The sequence below is a fragment of the Alosa pseudoharengus genome, unplaced genomic scaffold (genome assembly GCF_046254945.1).
Source record: "Alosa pseudoharengus isolate Yale_2024_CS ecotype anadromous, Long Island Sound unplaced genomic scaffold, YU_APseudo_1.1 YU_APseudo_1.1_scf_15, whole genome shotgun sequence".
Taxonomy (NCBI): domain Eukaryota; kingdom Metazoa; phylum Chordata; class Actinopteri; order Clupeiformes; family Clupeidae; genus Alosa; species Alosa pseudoharengus.
Genome location: NW_027468620.1, coordinates 768,592 through 790,948, shown reverse-complemented (window position 1 = coordinate 790,948; position 22,357 = coordinate 768,592). Strand labels below are relative to the sequence as shown.

At 39.4% G+C, this 22,357-nt stretch overlaps 1 protein-coding gene across 1 annotated transcript in view; it reads right to left on the bottom strand.

The window, feature by feature from the left end:
* stk32c (serine/threonine kinase 32C) overlaps positions 1-22,357 on the bottom strand; it is a 484,207-nt gene that overhangs the window by 322,272 nt on the left and 139,578 nt on the right. The window contains exon 4 of the mRNA XM_076286494.1: positions 18,055-18,228. Within this exon, the coding sequence (XP_076142609.1) occupies positions 18,055-18,228 (174 nt within the window). The remainder of the gene's footprint in view (positions 1-18,054; positions 18,229-22,357) is intronic.

The window sequence follows — 22,357 nt, the reverse complement described above, 5'->3', positions numbered from 1 at the left end:
AAAAAGCCTGCCTCGAATACCAGCCTGCCTCAAATAAAGATTATGATAAATGATTTATGCTAAGCAAGTAGCCTGGATTATTTTATGATTGTTAGTAGACAAACTGGCTTCAGATATCCAACAGAGTGAATATGAGATTGTGCAGTCTTACAGTGCTGTAGATGGCTGTGGTTAGTGATGTGATGCTGTTAATGGGGAGTTTTACAGTTAGCGCAAATCCTATATGTTATTATTTATTTAGCGTACCTATAAGGCTTTTTTTCCTTATCAAAAGTGAGGGGGACGACGGCTGTCTCTTCAGAACTGCGTGGGACATATCCCCCACGTCTCCCGTGCCTCCTGCGCCCCTGCTACGCATAGAACTTGGCAAAACACCTCGCAGACATATCCCAACATTTTTAAAGAGTTCAAAGAACGACAGGTTAACGAATATGCTATAGAAAACACGACTAGATGGTTAGTGCCAAGTTCTTCTCTTATGTTTTAGTCTAGCCTACGTGAAACGAGTATGGTTCTCTGGGATAAAGCGAACCTTCCTTCATCAATGAATTTTGACGAGACATAACGAGCTGTAATCATTTTGACGAGACATAACGAGCTGTAATCATAGGGTGCTAACGTGATGAAAGCGCAATGTTCACGCCAGAATAACATTACCATAACTTGTAAACAATCTATTTCATGTTCGGTCAGTAGCCTACTACTGGTAATATTTGTCATGGCATGTAGACTGCAATTTGTTCAATAATTATTGCCCAGATGTAGGATAGGCTACCCGAAATGCGCTAATTAAAGCCCACAGCATAATAAGCGTGTTGAGTCCTAATAATAATAGCGGCGTATTGTTACAGTACGTGCTAGCAAATCATGTTATCAAAGAAATAGACGTAATGTAGTAATGCACACAGATATATTGCAACAGGTAATGGTGTAGGCCTATCTGACGAAGACCTGAGTGGTTGGAACGTCGTACTTGTACACTGGGCGCAAAGAAGACTATCCTCACATTTTCCCCTTTGCAACTGTCAAAGAAATCCCATGAACACGGGAAGGCCTAGGGTAGCCTATACTGTACATCAGATGGCCTAAAGATTAGGCCCCTCTGCATAGCATTCAGTGATTTGCATGCAGTAATTTGAACACTGACCTTGATCTAGCCTAGTTTGGCTATTGAAAGCTACTTTATTGCCAAAACACAACACAATGTAAATTAACTATAACAAACAATAAAGGACTTAATCACAGAAAGTAGGCCTACTATTTTACTGACTATAAAAAAATAATCATTATGTAGGAAGTTTAGAAGTTTAGAACCCAGAATTGACCTACACACTACAAAAGTGCACCAAATTCAACACAAATGACTCAATACACTTGGAGGAGGTATGAGTCCTTTCTTCTCCAGATATCTTAGGATTTCGCCGTAGTATCGTTTTAGTATCGAGCATCGTGATATTTATGGCAGGTATCGTATCGAAGTCATAATTTTGGTATCGTGACAACACTAATAGACGCCAAAAGTTCATGGGGCACTAACCTTGTTTTGAGATAAATGTCTTTTAATCGCGATGTCTTGGATAAGTACTTCATTACCCACAATCCTGAACAATCCCACAATTCCACAGTGATGCCTCTGATTGGTGGAACGGCCGTTATGGTCATAGTTTGAAACTTTCTCAGCAAAAAATTATTGACAAAGATGGTGGAGTCTTTTACTGCTTATGGCGAAAATCTTAATGTGATTAAAAACTTTCTTGACGAATATTGGTACTTGTATCAACAAGGATTGTGGTTTATACATCACACAAACTTAGTCAGGGCCAATACACTATCAAATAGACCACTGTAAATATTAGTTTAAATACTCTTTAACTTTTCAGGTAGCCGACAGGCTAACCTTTAGCATTTCCGACATTGTATGTTATTACATAATGCAGCTAACATTAGCCTACATGCTGCAACACAGGTATGAAATATATTATATTTTAGTGAGTGTCCAAAGGGGTGAAAGCCACTTTAAATCAGGTCACATTATTGACTGTTGTGTGTCCGAGAGTCAGCTTGTGGGTTTTGTAAGGGCCAGCATGAGGGACAAGACCTACACAGTTGTGGTGAGTTAAGCAGGGAGGTTGGAAACGTTAATGCTGCTAGTTAACATTAGCTAGGCTAATGTAGCCTTCATACTGTATGATTTATATCAATCACTAACCTAGGAATACTTTGTGCATTTAAATGATCATTTTGTGTAATAATTCACGGCAAATTAATAAACTGAATATGGTGGTCCAAGAGCAGACCATGTACCGGTCCATGCATCAGCCTGACTGAGCAGTGATGACAGCATAGAATGACAGTCAGGTATGAAGCACTGCACCATGTTGCTAACGTTAACGTTAACCGCTTTCACACACACACAATATAAAATACACGATGATAAATATAAAATTCAATATCAAAACACTATTATTTACACGATTACTCCTGAAATAACTGCTATTAACTGCACATTCACTATATCAAAATCACTGTTTGGAGGAAAGGGTTCACGTGCTGTCGCCGGTTGGAAATTGTTCAAATGGCAATTGCATGCCATTATATTAGTCAATGATGCGCGGTGGTTTATGGGATGAGTAGTTCCATCGCTCGGAAATGAAAATATGTACATAGTCTTGTACCTTTGACTTTTTTTGGATTTTCTCTTCATTTTTTCACTCGAAATGATATGTTGTATGCTTATGAGTTATGCCGTAGCTGGTTAGCCTAGACATGCTGTTAAACTCTTTAGATACGGATTTTTCCAAAACGTCAATGGGAATCTTACTTCCGGCACCTAACCGCATTTCGGCTGTGGGCGGGACTGTGATGTTCTATGCGTGAGATACACGCATTTCAATCCATTCACACACTCATGGTGCTTTCATGGCACTTCAGAATGACAAGGACCGCCCCCGTGGCTACTTTGTTTTTCCCACAGCAAGTGTTCATGTGCTTTGCCGTCGGAATGTGTGACAAACACAGATGCCATAACAAAGCTTAAAACATACACTCACTAGTCCTAAATAAACAACTGTATTTGCTTAAAATATAGTGTAGGACGCTTGTGAAAGAAAGATATGCAGCTTTCAAATGACAAAAACGGCAAATTCCCAAGTTCACATTAACTTACTGTTGGACATGAAAGGCCACATGGACTACAAACGAACTACAACGTGACGACAAAAGTGATGACGAGCCCCTAACTGGGCAACTCTGTTAGCAAAATCGACCTCTGACTCACATTAGGTGATGTGAATGACGCGGAATGATGATGTTTTCACTCGGAAAAACCGCCCAGGTCACTGACTCACACACCACACCCTATTGCTTTGAAGGGGGGGGGTTTTTACATTTTTTTAGGCCAGAAGTGTCAAGTTGTAGGACTATAAATTGAGGGTTTCTCCCCGAGTATATCTAAAAAAATGAGCTGTTGAATACGCAATCGTGAGAAGGAAAGAGCAGCAATTTTACCATCTCAGACTACTCACATGAATAAAGTGCAGGGCTGAAGCACAGGCTAAACATATGAGCACAGTTAAATGCACCTCTAATACGCTAGGAAAAACGTCATGAATCATTCACCGTCTTTATCCAAATGCATGCAGGGTGCGATTGGTCAGAAAAAAAAAACAATTAACATTCCTGATATAGAGTCAGTCTTTTCCATTCAAGGCTACGATTTTGCTGTGAGGATGACAAGCAGGTGTAGTGCACATCTGTTTCTCTCGCTCCCGTATCTCGGTCCGTTCATGTCCTCCTGCCTGTGTTTATTTTGGGAGATTGAGTGCATAATTTGTCAAGCAGGATGCCCGACTCAATAGGCCTACCAAAATACCTACAGATTTAGATGCAAGCTGTGGTGATCAGCAAGCTTTCTAATTAATCCCAAAAATCGCTAGGCCACCTGAAATATTGGCTGATTGAACAATGTTATGCCCATGCATTAGCTATAGCGTCAGTTGCGCACAAAATAACATAGCCTAATGACCATGGTGCCTTCTTCAAACTCTTACCTTCTTTTGCCTTGGCTTTGTGCGTGTTACTGAGTGATGTTTGTGGACATTGTTTTACAAACAGCCAAGTTTTAGCCTATTTAATATTTGCCACTATGTTCACTCTATATCCTGAACAGAGAAGCTGAAGAAGCTAGCCTAGAAATCTAGACGCGCCCCTAGCGGCAGCAAATTACATTCGCTGCCAGGGCTAGTCTAGCAACTCTCCGTTGGCTTGTGAGCTCCAGAAATCGAAACTCAATCAGGCCAATGAAATCGTGTATAGAGTCGTTAGGTGGGCTTAACATAATGATTGATGGCAGAGTTGCAACGGTTTGGCTTGAATTCCCTGCTACTTGAAAACAAATAAGATGGATGTTGCTGTTGGCGAACAGTGTGACACAAGTTAAGCTTTTATTAAGTTGGCAAACGTTTGAACTAGCCAACTAGCTCAGCTGGTGGGAAACGCATGGGACTCATAGCGCTGCCGCTGTCCTATTGCGTGCAGAGGGAATTTGAAAGACAACTGATTATCCCGCCCCTCAGTTTGAGCACTGTGAACGGTGAGTGCCCAGACCCTACATTTTAATGAAGAATTTTTATGAAGAAGCAGTAATAAAGCCAATTTATGTAGGCCTATTTGTGTAATTCTTTGCACAGTGCTGTCTAAGCATTCAGTGAACAGAGTAGGCTACCCAATATATTGCAGACGCGCACCCGAACAGCAGTCGTTTTGGATGCATATAGCCTAGTTTCAAGCAAAAAATACTTAAAGGAACACGCCACCCAATGTCAGTAGTAATATATGTTCTTACCTTAACTTTCACGAGTTGAGTCATACCTCTCCCGTGTGGTACGTGCACTCAAACGCTCTGGTGCACGGCGCGAATGTGTTATCATGTTGCTATGCTAGCGGGCTCAGACGTAGCCAGACGTAGAAGTAATCAAAAACATCCACGTTTTCCTGACTTAAATACAGTTGCACGAGTAGTTGATAAAAATGTCTACGGTCATACAACATGAAACGTGGCGATTTTCCAAGCGAATAAACAGGAGAACTACAATGTGTGGCGCAATAGCACTTGGGAGTACTTCGACCTAGCGTAGTAATATTAATTAACACATAATTGTAGATCCTATCCACCACAGAGTTTAGAATCCATGCTTGATCGACCCCTCAGCCTCCCCCTCCCCTCTGAGCGAGAGAGAGGCACACACACTAGAGATGCGCTGATGGGCTATTATTTCAACCATAACTGCATAGCAAAACTTATCATCCATCAGCACCAAAGATTTTTAACCAATTTTCAAAACCGCACCCGCCCACCCTCCGCTGGTTGTTTTAATGTATATGGGTGATGCAGCGCTGCCGACGTGAGGCTAGAAAGCTTATGCCTGTTCTAGAAAGACTGATCCAATGCAGCAAATATATTAAAAGGCTAAAGTCCTACACTGGCTATGCTGTAGTCTATCCCCAGAATATCAGCAGCAAACTCAGTCTCTGTCTGCAATTAGAAGTGAATGCTATTTGTACACCTGTGCACCAGGGGGTCAGGATTTGATCGGTTAGCTTCAGCCACTTAGCATGGCATTTGGCCGCCGACATTTTTGGAAACATGGCGTTACATGGTTGCAACTTCCGGCACCAGTTTTTACATGCTGATTGGTAGATGACAGCTCATGCACGAGTTTAGTGTTGGGCACGAGCGTCCTCGCGCGTCCATGTTGGTTTGCATTTCTGGAAGACGACAAATAAAACAACTAACTACTTGGGATTAAGCTACTGATACTTGACTTAATGCCTACATGGTTTAGGCTGTATTACCGGACTTTTTGGTAAATAAAAGAAAAATGTTAATGTTGTCATATTAGGCTATATTTGCCGTATATGCCAAGTAATTACCTTAAAGTAACTGACTATGACCATACACTTTGGCAGATGCATAGCAATGACCTATATCCAATTATTAGCCTACTCATTGCGTTGTGTATGAAGACTATTTTAAGCACAGGCTGTAGTTCTGTAGAACGCAACATCTGGATCATATAACCTGTCTCCCCAAGTGATTTAAAACGAAATAAATGTCAATGACTTATTTCGTTTGTTTTCTTGCAACATTGACATGATTAGGCTATGCATTTGATTTAAATGTTCAGGCTGCCAGTCGAGGCAAAAGCCAAATGTCCAACAACAGTTGCAGACTCTATGCCTGCTCGAACCACAATACCCGAGGGATGTGCGCTTCTATCGGAAGTTTAACTTGCGTTGGCATCATTTCGTCTGCCTGCAAATGTAGCCTAGGCTTAACAAGCTGCAAATTCACACTGGGTGCAGCAAAAATCCCAGCTATCCACACGTTTCTTACATACCATGTCTACTTAATTAATAGTAATTTTCGTTGGATAGCCTATTGCGTAATAGGCCTACAACCTGTCCAAATATAGTATTTAGGGATTATTATTTGTGAAGCCTAAAGTGACACAATATTGATTCGCATCGTTTATTATCACATATGAACATCACATTAAATAACCTAGGACTTCAGAGACAGGGCAAACTTTACCACCATTCGCAAAATGTTATCCCAACCAATTAAATGAATTTGCGCTTATAACGAGGTGAAGCGCGTTCCCGAACAACTTCTTTTCCTCTGAGGGAATGTCCAATCTTCATCAACGACATACCGTTGTACCTTACGTTGTCTCCGTCTGTAACGAGGAATCTAATAGGCTAATTCTAGCTGGTGCCAGAAACGAACACCCATGAAACGCCATTTTCGTAAAGATGGCTGTGGTCAATTTCATGCTTTTTTGGCTGAAGTAGCTAGCCTAGCATGGGCCATTGAAATGAATGGGGGCGGGACTTAGTCACTCTCTCCAGTTATATATAATACCTCCATGCTGTGCCAAGAGCAATGTGTTCTATTAAAGAGAAACTATGCAGTTTTGGCAATTTCTTCGCTGTTTTCTCGCTTTTTGCTCACAGGTTTCTCTGCAGAGCTCCCTCTACAGTTTCAGAGTATATATTTTACGACATTAATCAATTGGTCAGTCTGCCGTTCCCTCTTTCCCTGTTCCTCCAACAACGGTTTATTCGCGTTCTGCTTCTTTTCGCTGGCTCTGCCATGACAAATGCCTGAGAAACTCCTGAGGGTGTGAATAGCTCAGCTGTGTGGACTATGCTATTTGTACCAGGGGTGCAAATAGACACCCTGAATAAGCTATGCTGTTTGCATCACTGTATAATTAGAAGTGGATGCTATTTGTACCCTGGTGTATATAGTAATGTGTGCTATTTACACCCTGGTGTGTGAACTAGCTAATTGTTGCAATCAAAACTTCCATTTGAGAACTGATTTCTTCTTCAAATTGTGCGCCTTCTCTGTAGAGCAATGTTGGCAATGTCTGTCTCCTGCTGAATGTATAGTGTGTTTTACTAAGTGTACTGTCTACTTGTATTGTCCCTGTATATGTTGTTTTTATGTCTATGTTCTCTTGTATACTCTCTCTGTTTGATGTTTTTATGCTACTCTTATGTGTATGTCCTCTTGTCTTATTGTACAGTGTCCTTGGGTGACTTGAAAGGCGCTTTAAATAAAATTTTGTGTTATTATTATTAGAGACGTTGGTACACATGCACACTTACACTTCTACTTATCTCTGCCAAAATGCTTTACACAGGAATCGAACCCCGGTCTCCCACGTATTAAACCATGACATTCACCACTGACCTATCTACTTCCATGCCCAGATAAGAGTTTGCAGGCGAACTTACTGTATCGTTCATAGGCCTGAGCGTCATAATCACAAAATTTCTGTTAACTAACAAACTGATGGTGGTATGTATTAACAAAGATTATGCAAATATAATACAACTTTCCACCTGAAACTGAATTTGAACAGATATTAGTACAGAAACCTTTCAGAATTCTTTACTTTCTGCTGACGAAAAAAAAATAATGTCCACCATTATTTTGTGCACGCGAGGAACGTGATTTTGTTGTTATGTCACAGGGTGTGAATAGCTCAGCTGTGTGGCCAAGGCTATTCGTACCAGGGGTGCAAATAGACACCCCATAAATTAAAATTGCAAACAACCTACTGTACCTGTAATAAATACTGTATGTGCAAATGCTGTCATGATCTGAGAGCAATTGTCAATATGTTTTTATTATTATTTTATTATTATTGGTCGCCTAGATGCTTTAAATGCTGACAATGTGCCATATGTCTTCGACCAACAAGCTGCTTGTCTGAAAGTTATGGCTCTACAATGTATCAGTAGGGGTGGGCGATATGGACAAAAAATAATATCTCGATATTTTTTGTGATTTTGACGATAACGATAATTAGTCGATATCCTTTAAAAAATTGTTTTTGTTAAAGTCTGAGTTACTTTACAGATCATTATTTATTAATATAGCATCATTACAATAATAACCAATAACCTAATCTGTGAATTTTTAACCAAATCAACCAATGCATTGTCACTCTATGACACATTTCCAATTCTGCCCCCACTTGTGTGTGTGGCAATGACATGGTCTAGCCAGCTACATTAGAGAAGATGAATAGGCCTAACAGTTTCCCAAGAGAAAGTCTGAAGCTGAAGTTCCTTTCAAACCTTTAAATAGGATTCACTGTAAAACTAAGAGCAGATCAACAGAGTACATCTCAGTTATTTCCTTCTATGTTTTGTTTAAGAGCTATCACGTAGGCTAGCATTCCAAGTTACAGAATAGAAACTAATGCGTTAGCTTATGGCCGATGTATATGAGAAATCCCATAGACATGCTAACGGTTAGAATAATCGGTAAACGTAGATATTTAGAGCGAACTTAAGTCCATTTACAAAAGAGCAGGGCTCCAGAGTGCGACCAATTTGGTCGCATATGCGACCTAATTTTTCAAAAGTGCGACTAAAAAAAATCGGAGGTCGCACCGGTGCGATCAGCTATTCGAGAGAGGAAAACGTGTCTGCATTGAAACTCTCTACCTTTGGTTCAATAACAGACACATATTTGGCCAATATCGTGGTTTAAACAAATCACAGATAGAGAAGGGCGGGACCTCCCCTCTGATTGGCCGTGGCCCAGTGCCTGTGTGTAAATTTGAAAATGCGTGTGCTGCAGAGAGAGAGAGAGAGAGAGAGAGAGCGAAAGAGAGAGGTCAGTGACCCGTCAGATAAACAGTGTGGATGTAGTTGTATATGTGCATTACAGTGTGGTCACATAGGCCGAGATAAATGTACCCTCTCCCCACTGCCTTTCGGCGGCTGGCAGCAGCAAACCGATCAGACGAGCCCGAGATGATGGTCAAGTTTATCATTGCCTACGATAGGCCTAATGAAACTTCCCTTCACCAAGTTCAGTCCGAAATAATTATTCATCAGAAAAATAGTTTGCACGTAAACCCAACGTACAGGAATGCCACTTGCGCCAAATTTATAGGAGTCATTGCAGATGAAAAGACGTCTTAAAATTGCGAACAATGCATACAAGGCCTTCCCGAACGAGAGAGATACAGATATCGCCGAAAAGGAGTGCGTCATTGACCGCAGTTACATGCAGGGAGTAACCCGGTTTTCAACAGCAATATTCGTTTTGCGCGCGAGTTGTGTAAACTCATTCTGATGGCACCAATCAATTCAATCCGGTATTTGGCGCAAACCGAATATCGCTGCTACATTTAAAGCCCGAATATTCCCTGCATGTATAACTGTGGTCATTGTGTACGGTGAATCGAATGGACACATTTAGATCGAGCATGGCAAGTCATTGCAATAGCCTATAATAATAGGCCTACCATTTCGTTACTGCATTAACCATAGTGATGTTCTTATTGAAATATTAAAAATACTAAAATTAAAAAGTAAATTGCATTGTGGGGCTGTCAAATGATTATTGCAATCATCATTGCAAAATCACATAAAAATCCCCCAGGCTACTTGGAACATCTCTTTAAATTGTGCTCAAATACATTTCTATGGAAGATGCTAGCATGGCAAGCTGGTTTAGCCAAGGCCTAAAGATCATGAAGGATAGTATGTAAGACATTGAGCCATGAGATTTGAAGCCAAGCAATAAAAGACATGCACTGTTAATTTACTCACTGTTATTTTTATTTAATCTTGAGATGTTTTAAGTTTACATTTCAGCTCAGTGAAGCTCTTAAAGCACCAACACTTCATTAAGTTACTTTTCTTGTATTGTAAATCATAAGTCATAGGACAACCTATATAGGACAGTAATAAAGGGAAAAAAGTGAACCTGCTGCGGTGTTAAATGCGATGTGGTTGAAAATTTGGGTGCACCTAACTTATGTGCTGGTGCACCTAAGAAAAAAAGTTAGGCGCACCAGTGCAACCAGTGCAAAAAGTTAGTCTGGAGCCCTGAAGAGTTACATGAGAATAGTTATTTGTTTACAACTGACTATTAAAATACTCAAAGGCTAATGTTTTCTCTCCATATAATACCGTGTAGGAAAAAACGTGACTGTCTCATCAATGCTACTTGAACAGAAGTAGCCGCATAAAATCCCAAGTAGGCTACTTTCGCTGCATAAAATAAACATTAGGCGTGCGTGGGACAACATTGTGACCCACTAGTGATCACGTGACACTTGCTCTGCTGCACTTCTCCCGCATACACCTCCTGGGAATGTATAAGTCTTCAGTGCGTGATTTCGAATGTTTTTTCCCCATAAGTAATTTAAATACTCGATAATGTCAATTTGCACATCGTTAAAATAACAATCACGATATTATCGCAGACGATATAGGCTATATCGCCCACCCCTATGTAGCAGTATGTTTTTAAATAGCCTTTTTTGTGAAGAATGTCCCACAGAAATGGTGCCTATGTGCTCTGCTATGTAGCTAGCTAGTATCCCTAGCATGTGTAAGCAGGTAGGCTTAAAAAGGGAATTTGAGGAGTTCTCACTAATAATGTGCATTACAAATAGTCAGGCATGGATTCACGCACAGGCATTAAAAGCTGCAGTCTAGGGGCCCCACCTGTGCCAGGGCCCCTGGATTGGTCATCAATGGAAAAAAAGCAATGAATGAACTATTAAGCAGCTGATTGGATAGAAATGGCAAAGTTCATGAGGTAAATTGGTTTCCAAATTATATGCCTGGTAGGTAGGTTACCACAGCAAAATGTTGGAAAGATAATAGCCCATGAAAGAAACACAAAAAAGAAAAGTACGAAGACAAAGGGCACAGCACCAAAATATACTTAAAAAGATTCCTAAATTGGCAGGATATTTCAACACTGCTTCAACACAGTGTTTGAGTAGACCATATGAGAAAGAGACAGAGAACTGTCATGCAAGGGATGCTAACAAGGCAAGAGTTTAAGGGATGCATCCCATAAACTCCATAATCACAATATTGTATTATTCTGAAAAAGGTCAACAGTCAGAATATTAATGTTCATGTTCATAATCTGGTAAGAACACTAGCCGTGCCAACGACAGCGACAATGTTCATGCCTCAAATTCAGCTCATTCCAAGGAGATGACTTTGTCTGTAACCAATACTAGCAGGGAGCGCTCTTTTTCAAAACTGTGACTGGATTGGATTTTTCTCTCTGAGAAGAAAAGCCTCTAAAGGAGGAATATGTAGCCTAGGCTATGTTCATAACTGCTGTGGCATTATTGCATTTGATGTTGATAATTATAAACTGCTAACATATGATATCATGTGGTTTTGTTTTATGTTGTTGCTGTAAGAAAATTGCTGTTTTTAAAGGATGCTGCCTGATGTGAGTAGGCCTATTTGGTGTTCACTTGTTATAAGGACGTTGTCTTATGCAATGATATGTTTGGTAGTTCAATGGCTGCTATGTTAGTATGTTACTATGTGTTAACTTTGCTCTGTAAGGCTGTTGGCCCATGACCACCCGCCTCTGCAAGCAGTGCATTACTTCCCACCCCTGCATACGTGTCACACTTAAGCGGAAAACTTCAGGTGGTATATGCAACCGGGCATGGTCTTTTATTACTGTAATTAAGGCGAGACACTACAGGTGAATAGGGTAAAATTTTTAACAAGCAGATATCACTATGAAACTTCCCCAGTTGATTACTTACATTAATATGAGAAAAAATGTATTACAAGTTTGCTGTAATTTAATGTTTACATATGCAAATTAGGCATTATCTAATTAAATATGCACTAATTTGCATACATTCCGAAACAGGAAGTCGTCCATATCTCAGGAACACTGTCACATATCGATACCAAATTTTGTATTTGAACTCGGGACTCCAATGTGAGGGTGCATAAGCTAAAAAAAAAAAGAAAACATTCCAAAAGTTTCCATCATTTGGCAAACCACCCACAGGTATTCGGTAACTCTCACCATTCACCTTCTATCACAATGCCTTCCAAGTATGCTCAATGTCTCTGGGCAGCCACAATGTCTCCGGGCAACCTTGCCCACTCATGAAATCCTTGCTCTGCCATGGGATAGTATGGACTTACGAACTGAAATAGCAAGGAGAACAGTAGCTATATATAGCTTACATAATAGAGTTGTTTTCACATTATTCACATTATTAACTCATATTATTAGAGTTGGTATTCATTTTTCATTATTGTTAAATATCATGATGGGAGAGTATTATTAAAAATGTTGCAAGTATGCAAATGCATATGTTTACGGGCATTTAGGTTTTACTGTGTTGTAAAGACATGCAAGGCATTCTGGGCCATGTAATGAACAGTGGTCGGCAGCACTCCATAGGCTACGTATTAATATGAATAGGTGTTTCTGTAAACCTAGGGACAATAAACAGTTATCTCTGTTACAAAAACGAGCTGGTAATCGCTCATTGAAGAGAGAACTATGATAAAAAGATTGTTTTCCTAAAAGCATGGAGTTGACGAAAGAATAAACAAGCAATGTCACGTTAATGTTAAATAGCCTACATCTGGACGCTAGGTGGCAACGTTGTATTACATTTCACTAGTGTAGCCTACTTGAAATACGGTGTGAGATTCACAAGTAAGGAAGGTGCAAATATTATGTAATTTATCATGGGAAATTATTGGAAATGTTATTTCTTGTTTATTCTAATTGCAAACCACACACATCCAGTCGGAAGCACACGTACACATTTAATACTGAAAGACTATCATTTCGTTCAGAGCCATATAAAGGTAACCTTTATATGGCCCTGGTTTTGTTTATTTGATGTTGCCTAGCAACACAGCATTCAGAGCAAAGATTCTAGAACAGGGCTTCAGAGAGACACGTTTTGAGTTTGTGGCCAAAAACCTAAAATATCGCTTTCCATGTGTATGTGCTGGATGGTGTGCGTCCTTTATGAAAGTAAGTGTTTTATACAGTTAACGTTACAGACATAATGAGTCATGTTGTGCTAAGCGGAGAAGCTATGGGAGAAGCATGCTAAGCAGAGATTTAGTATCATTAATTTCTTGTGTGGCTAGCTATAGGGAGGAGATGTATGTTGCTAATTGGGATTTATGTTGTTTAGCGTAATGCCATGGTCATTTGATATGAGATGCTTGCACTCGTAACTTCGTCACTTGTAACTTTAGGACTGCTATTTTTTTTACTAACAGTAATTCACGAAGCACTTTAGCCCTAAAAGTAGCACCTAAGTCTGTGACAGCTTAAAAGAAGTGGCAAGGACTCCTAACGCGATGTTTTGAAATGCGTCTACTATTGTATACAGGAGCTTCCAATCGCGAGGGAACTTGCATTGTAGGCATAACTAAGGGATGCAATAACACCACCAACAACCAAAACTAGCCTACTCATTGTCAACATGTACATGAAATGTAACGTTTCATGTGAATCAAATTAAAATGTTTTCTTTGCAAACATAAGCATAGGCATATGGTGACAGATTAATTACAGTGCATTAAAATGCACTGTACTGTTCTTCCTAGGCAACTTCTACTTCTTATTATTCCGCTTACCACTTTTTCCGTACGCAATTTCTCTTGAACAGTTTAACTTAGAAACTTCATTCAAACTTTGTAACGTAGGTCTTCAAACAGATCGGGTTGGTATGTCTTTTCAACTTTGAAACTTTTATACTTTTTAAACTATTAAAGAAAAACTTTTAAAAAATCCCCATAGACTTAACATTGCCGATTGTGACATCATAATACGGCCGTTAAGCAATTAGAATCCTATGGCAGGTGTTCAGGCCACCTGCAGCCTCAGGCTTTAAGCATACAATCTGGGTCAATTAAGACTACACATCCTATTCAACTGTTTCCTCTGCCCAAAACTGTTTCAAAATAAAAGTCCTCACTACAATAATCCACTGTTAAACAATGTAACCCATTAAACTACTGAACTTTTTACATTCAACTTTTAAACGGTCTACTTTTAAACTATCATTAAACTATCTATCTATTAAACTAGCTGTCTATCAACAACTTTTAAACTATCTACATTCAACTTTTAAACTTTTAAACTATATACATTCAGTAGCTGTCTATCAACAACTTTTAACTTGTCATCAACTATGTCAACACTTTTCATCAACTATGACTCCTACCCACTGTAGCTAGTTAGCATGGTTAGCAAAGTTAGCATTTTTAACAAAACTGCTAAAAATGATTAGCTAGGTTAGCTAAGTCACATGGTTAGCATAGTTAGCATGTTAGCATGCTAGTTAGCATTTTTAGCAAAACTGCTAAAAATGATTAGCTAGGTTAGCTAAGTAACATGGTTAGCATAGTTAGCATGCTAACATGCTAGTTAGCATAGTTCACATAACTGCTAAAAGTGATTAGCTAAGTTAGCTAAGTAACATGGTTAACATAGTTAGCATGCTAATTAGCATAGTTAGCATAACTACCAAAATGATAAGCTTGGTTAGCTAAGTCACATGGTCAACATAGTTAGCATTGCTAACATAGTTAGCATGTTTAGCAAAACTGCTAGAAAATATTAGTTAACTTAGCTAAGTAGCATGGTTAGCATGTTAGCATTGCTAGCACTGCTATAAAACATTAGCTAAGTAACATGGTTAGCAGAATTAAAATCTTAGCATAACTGCTAGTAAACATTAGAGCCATTCCAACTTTCTGTTATCGTCAAATATCTACCTATACACAGCCATTAAACTATTTAAATATCAACATTCATTAAACTGCTAGAAAATGTTAGCTAAGTACCATGGTTAGCAGGTTAGCATTGCTAGTACTGCTATAAAACATTAGCTAAGTAGCATGGTTAGCATCGTCAAATATCTACCTATACACAGCCATTAAACTATTTGAATATCAACATTCATTCAACTTCCAGTCTGTCAACAACTTTAAAACTATTTACCTTCAACTTTTAAACTGTCTACTTTTAAACTATCATTAAACTATCTATTAAACTAGCTGTCTATCAACAACTTTTAAACTATCTACTGTCTATCAACAACTTTTAAACTATCTACATTCAGCTTTTAAACAGTCTACTTTTAAACTATCAACTTTTATTAAGCTATGCAACCACCATGTCTATCCTAGCATCTCTGTATTATCTGTTTTAACTATACATGATATTTTACATCACAACTTTAGCATTTTCATGCACTGGTAATTCCTTGGAATTGCATTTCTAGTTTAATAATGCTGCTGTGTGAATCACGGTAAGCGTGAATGAAGTGGCCACTTCTTAATGGGACCCACTGTATGGAAGTGGGCTAAGTAAAATAGAGATGTTTTAAATAAGATAAGGTTAATCAGAATTCTACGATAAGCCCGCTTGACAACGGCAGAGAAAGAACTGGCCTTTGGCCATAGCAACCATCCATTTAGAACGACTGGCCTTCATAGCAACCAAAGATCTGAGCTGTGTTGCAATGTGAGGCAAAGTATAGAAAGGTGATGAAACATACAGAGACAGGTCAAGAAATATAGTGCAATGTAGACAGTAGTATACAGTTGATTTACAGACGGTGGTTTAGAGTAATATGAAGTATTCCTTTATTCTGAGATAGGCTACATCAATAGGCTCTCAAAACAACCCCAGGCTCACAAAACAATCCCAAACAGACATAAGGTCTTTATAGAGCAAATCCATATAGATTATTTGTCAAATAAACCAGTAAAACATAATTTGTGGGATGGAATATATAACATTCACACTCATAGCTCATATTTTTTTAAAATAAATCAGTGAAAAAGTATCCTGACAAACAAGCAGCTTTTTAATGCCTTAGTCATATTTCATAATTTCAATTCCTCTGTAGGTTACCTGATAGCCCAGTTTGAGAGGTGCAAGACGAGTGACATTATTTATTTTTGCAGCCAATCACGGCTGTTGTTTTATTTTATTGATTTGATTTTAGTCATAGAAGCTAAATTCGAAGGCAGGCCACAGGTAAAATCCAACGAACCGCATTCAGCCCGCAAGGCAATAGTTGAATAGAGCTTTTGAGGTATTGCCACTGCTCCAACACTGAAAGGCACTGTTAGAATGCTTGGATCAAGCCAGGTTCAGCATAGCGTATGTCACTGTCTGCTCACGTTGGTGACCGGACCAGGGCAAGCACACTTTCGCAGTTCCCGCCGGAAATTCAGTCTAGTTAGTTTTACTTCTTTTACCCTTTTAATTCCTTTCAGTCTTGTCCATATCACAATGTATTTACCTCAGTGTTTCCCCTACAATACAAACAATTCCAGCGCCGCTGCTGGAAATCAAGCGCCACTGCAAAAAAAAGTTGGCTAATTAAAAAAAAAAAAAAAAAAGACGCAAGTGAACTTCAGGAACAGCTGCCGTTCGTTCAGGTTTCATGTCAACAAATAATAGTAGGCTAACGTTGAAGGCGCAGTCAGGATTCCACAGGAGATCACGCTTGTTTAAGTTTATTAGCAGACGCATTTTTGTGCAAGAAAACGTAGCCTACATTATGTTAACCAAGAACCAAATTAAACACGCCAGCGAAATAGCTGCCCCTACCTTCAGTAGCCTATTCCCAGATAAGTTCCACGCATTGTTTCGTTTTTGTTTGTGATACAGGCAATGATTTCAAGCCGTGTTGCTAATACCTAGGCTGTGAAACTAAGGTCTAGCTAGCCTACTGGTGGGTTTAATTGAATTTGAGTAATAGGATACGCAACCATTTACATCTGAGATAGTTTGTAATTCCTGTACAGCTCACCAAAATTATAGATATGATACAAGACACTTATCTTCTATAATCCAAGATAGATTTTCTTCGAGTTTTTGAGCATTTATTTTACCAAATGACATGGGAAACATAATTAATTTAATCCACATATGCACCATGCACAACAACACTACTAAGTTAGCTTAAAACCTTGAGAATCAAGCAAGCCGTCACGGCATTAAAGTGACAGGCACTCAATTCGACTTGCACAGCACCTGACATGAAAGAGAAGTCTATATAGTTTATACAGTGCTGTGCAAAAGTTAAGACACCCATGCTGAAATTGACTAAAGGGAGGAATAAAAAAATACTTTGCCTTTTGTCTTAATGCCTTAATTAAAAAAAAAATAGGACATCAATTATTTTTTAATGTATCATGTATCATAAATAAACAAATGTTATTATATAAATAAATGTCAACTTATGCACAGCACTGTATATTCTAAATAGTAATAGTTTGTACAGTGGCCTACAGTGTACCGTTGTACAGTGGCTAATTACTAATAATGTAAATGAAAAAGGTGAAAGAAAAACATGAATAATCCTGTTCAAGTACTGCAATAATCATGCTTTGTAAATGATGGTTATGTCAATGTCCATTTCTTTCACAAAATCCACCAGAAGTCACCATTTCAGGAATAATTTTTTCACATTTTTCTCTTTTTTTTTGGGGGGGGGGGGGGGGCTTCCTATGATCAACAGCACCACTGCTGGAAATTTTTCTAGGGGAAACACTGTACCTAGAAATACAAATAAAAGTTCACTTGACTTGACGTAGGTCAGATAACCTCTTTTTATACATACTTTACTTTGACTTTATTAAAGAATTATCAACTTCCAAGAAATGAAAATGTACAGTAAGTGCATATACCTGTGGATGATGTGTTGGCTCTGCAGATAATCAAGGGCTAGTGTCATCTCACAGAGGTAGACCTTCACTGCATCCTCACTGAACTGCACATTCTGCTGCAGATGGTAGCGCAAATCCCCACCCAGCAGTAAATCCACCACCATGAACATATCTTCTTCATCTTGAAATGAGTACCTGTGACAGAGGACCATGGCAAAGCACCCACACATTCATGCATGTGTACAAAGACAAACACAGACACACCAAAAAACTTTCAGTCATGAACATGCATTTAAACAAGATTTTTCATGATCCTTTAACACATAACCACACAAAAAGGGCTCAATTGAATGGTTGGTTACTTCGTAGCAGGGACGTGCACAGGGGGGTTGCTCAGGTTGCCCGGGCAACTGCCCATATGCCCTTCTCGACTCACGTTGCCCTTCCGAGGGGAAAATAAATAAATAAATCGTACAAAGGATGCAGAATTTCACGTAGGCCTAGATTTAAAAAAAATCGCAAAGCCTCATTCACTTCCATTCAGGCACCGAAAGTGAAAGGGGAAGGGCACTCTGTTTACGTGGCTGCACGCGACACCGGCACCTGAGCTGAGCCTGCATGAGCGGCCCTAGAAGGAGATTGTCTCAACGTTGTCGGAAAAAATTGGTGGGGTTTTTTTCAGGTCAGAGCAACTGTCCCTCAAAATTCCTGTGCACGTCCCTGCTTCGTAGCCTTGTGAAGAGACTATATTTCCACTCTGTTACATCTTCTAATTTACGGGGCATATGATCCCCCTGCCTGTCAACCTCCATTTATTTAAAGGACTTTGCCACAACCCACACAAGATAAAACATGCACAAAATGTGTGCATTCGTAAAACCAAATGTGTGAACTAATGCACATCTGTGAAATATTTTCTCACACGTAAATTATATAGATTGCTATGATCATTTTCTTACACGAGCACAAGTCAATCAATACAACTGCTTGAATCTGCTGCTACGAGTCTCAGCTAAAATATAAAAATATTTTCCTCATAACTTTTTTAAACCTGGCAAACTATAGGTGTCAGGGTTAAGAAAGCAACACCATTGGATTTTTATATCAAAATTTCAAAAGGCCATGGCTTGAAAGTGGTCAGAGATAAAGTCCTACTGTAAATGTAAAAATCTTTGAGTAAAACAAGTTTATGAAGGGGGTAAATTTACCCATCTAATTTGCCACTGGATTAGCCTGGGTGTTCCCATGCTGCCTTGCGCGCGATTTGATTCACGCTGTTAAGGCAGCCTGGAAACTACCGCACTAATTTTTGCCTCAGATAGGGAACCAATCACAGAACAAGGGGTAAAGCAAGACGATGATGAGCTATGCACATACGCATTTGATAGACATCCGTGGCACCCAATAAACGGATCTGGGCATTTTTTTCAAATACGAGAAAATTAACGTTTGGTTCCCAGACCACGTCTCATTGAGAAGTGGTGGCGCTAGCCAGGCTACCACTGGATGGCAAGCACCTCAAATTATGCACCTTTCAGTAAATACTGGATGAACATATTTGAGCAGGTTTACTTTCCTTTTTTCATATTCACCCACATAATAAATTAACAGGAAAACACCTAAGATGTATACCAACACCTATATGGTTTCTAAACCACAAGGCCTACAATAAAGTATTCTGGTCAAATCAGTTCCTATCGCGGGTAATCTGAGTACCCAGAAGTTCGCATCATATTGCGGGTGACTTTAGTTTGTAGTTTAGAGCCCTATTTCTACTAGCCCTGCTGTCTGTACCACGTCCATTACGGACACTATCATCACGATTACCACTGCAACCTCCAAGCTATGTTGGGCAGAGGGTCGAAATAAGCATGGTATGCTTAGTGGACACCGTCGTATACACGCAGACGCACCTCCATTCAATAGATGATCGATCATAATCTCCAAAAGGATATTCTCCTTCAGATTTAGAATAGGTGAATAACATAGCCTACCTAAGACTTCATCACACATAAACATTTTTCAACATTTGGTGTAGGCCTATTTCTGCTTCAATTTATGCAACACTATGGCCTGCATCGCTTCCGCGTCATTACAAATGCACGTCTTTGTGTTTCTCGCGTGTAATACAAGTATTTCCTGAAAACTTTGCGCAGCAATTTTGGGTTTGAATGAAGCTCTGGATGTCTAGCACATAGTGGAGCAGAGTACAAATGAGGTTTGTCACCGTACTTGGAACTATTGTCTATTTTAATCAGTATCGTTGTTTGTCGCAATTAAAAATAGTCTCAAGGGCCGGATTACATTATTATTTTGACATACGTCGCGGGCCGGATTTGGCCCGCGGGCCGGGTGTTTGAGACCCCTGCATTAGACTGTAAAATTAAGAAGAGAGAAGAAAATTGCTGCCTAGATCATTGATTGGAACATTTAAAAAAGAGCCTGATGGTGTTGATAAAAATTTGCATATCACCTGGGTTCATCAACTCTAAAGTCACACATCAATGCAAAGAAATAGTGTTGACATTGAGGGGAGTGTTTATTTATTTTCATTGTGTCCCCTAGGTTATATCTGTGGCCGGAAATACCTTGTATGTGAAAAAAACTTCTTCCTGAAGCACTTTTGAATTTATTTCCTCAGCATATTAGGTCATATCATAGATTATTATGGCCTTTATTAAAATAATAATAAAAGAGTTTTTTAACTTTAATGTCACTAATGCTGATTATTCAATGATTCATTTGAATTTAAATATTTAAAATACTTTCACAGCAAAAATTATATATGCAATTAATTTAGATTAATCACAGAGTATGTAATTAATTAGATAATTTTTTCTAATCGATTGAGTGCCCTACTTTACATACATTGTTGGCGACGCGATCACCCATCGATTCAGTGGAGATACACTCACCAGACAGCTGTTTTCTATTACGGCATAAAAATCGCCCTGAAAAAAGAAAGAGGTTGAACAACGGCGACGGTTGCCCTGTCATTCCACTTGCCGTGTGCGTTGCACCATTCACTTCAATAGATTCTATTCCATTTTGCCGGTCGCCTGCCATAAATTGCCGTCGGGTCACCGGCCGTGTGCGTAGGCCTTTAGAGGCAGTTAGACCTGTGACCGAAGGTTCCGCCATTCATTTCAATGGGGCTAAAAAACAACAAAAAACAGGAATAACACAAAAAGGACAAGTGGCAGACACACGAAATTGACAAGCAGAATACACCGGCTTGGGTTTTTTTTTTATTTTTAGAGTTGGAACCGCATTGATAGCTCAAATGCTCTAGGATCAGCAGTAGTCGCTCCAAAAAGTGGGTGAACGGGAATAAATAAATAAGAAAACTTAAAGGGATATTCCACCATTTGGGGAAATACACTTGTTTTCCACCTCCCCTTGAGTTAAACAATTGAGTTTTACCTTTCCCCAGTTCATCCAGCCGTTCTCCGAGTCTGACAGTAACACTTTTAGCTCCAGCTCATTGAATCAGATTAGACTGTTAGCTTATAGGAGAGAGAGAACGGCTGGATGAACTGGGGAAAGGTAAAACAATTGTTTAACTCAAGGGGAGGTGGAAAATGAGTGTATTTCCCCAAATGGTGGAATATCCCTTTAAGAAGAACAATAGTGGGCTTGCTAGATCAAGGGTAATGGGGTGTGTGGGAGGGGGGGGATGAAATGGTGTGTATGTGGCAGAGGAGGCTTCTATAAGACTACAGCAGTGCTTCACCAAAAAAAGTAAAAAACAAAACACAAAAAAAATCTTACAATAATCCCAATTTTACTCCTTTGAAAAAGAAATACAGTCACTAACACGAGCTGTTCCTGAAATCAATTCTGTGAGTGACAACAGCGCCATCAATCACCCGTGGTGGAACAGAGAATTACATTACATTACATTACATTACATTACATTTGGCTGACGCATTTTTAGCCAAAGCGACTAACAACATGGTAAACAGTTTAAGTTTAGAGCAATTCTCAACAATATTAGGACAATTTAAAAAACATTAGAGTACAGTAAGAATAAGTGCATCAGTGAGTGCAGTTTTTAACAGTTACGTGTCAGTTTAAGACGGCTGGTGAGTGCTAGGATCAGCAAGACTTGTTGTAAGTGTTGCTATGAGAGGAGATGTTCTCTAAAGAGCTGGGTCTTCAGGAGTTTTTTGAAAATGGAGAGGGATGTCCCTGCCCCTGTAGGAACTGGCAGTGTGTTCCACCAGCGAGGAACAACAGATGAGAAAAGTTTGGATTGGCCTGAGCGTACCGGAGGTGGAGCTAGACATCGTTCGTCTGAGGAGCGCAGTGGTCTGGAGGTAGC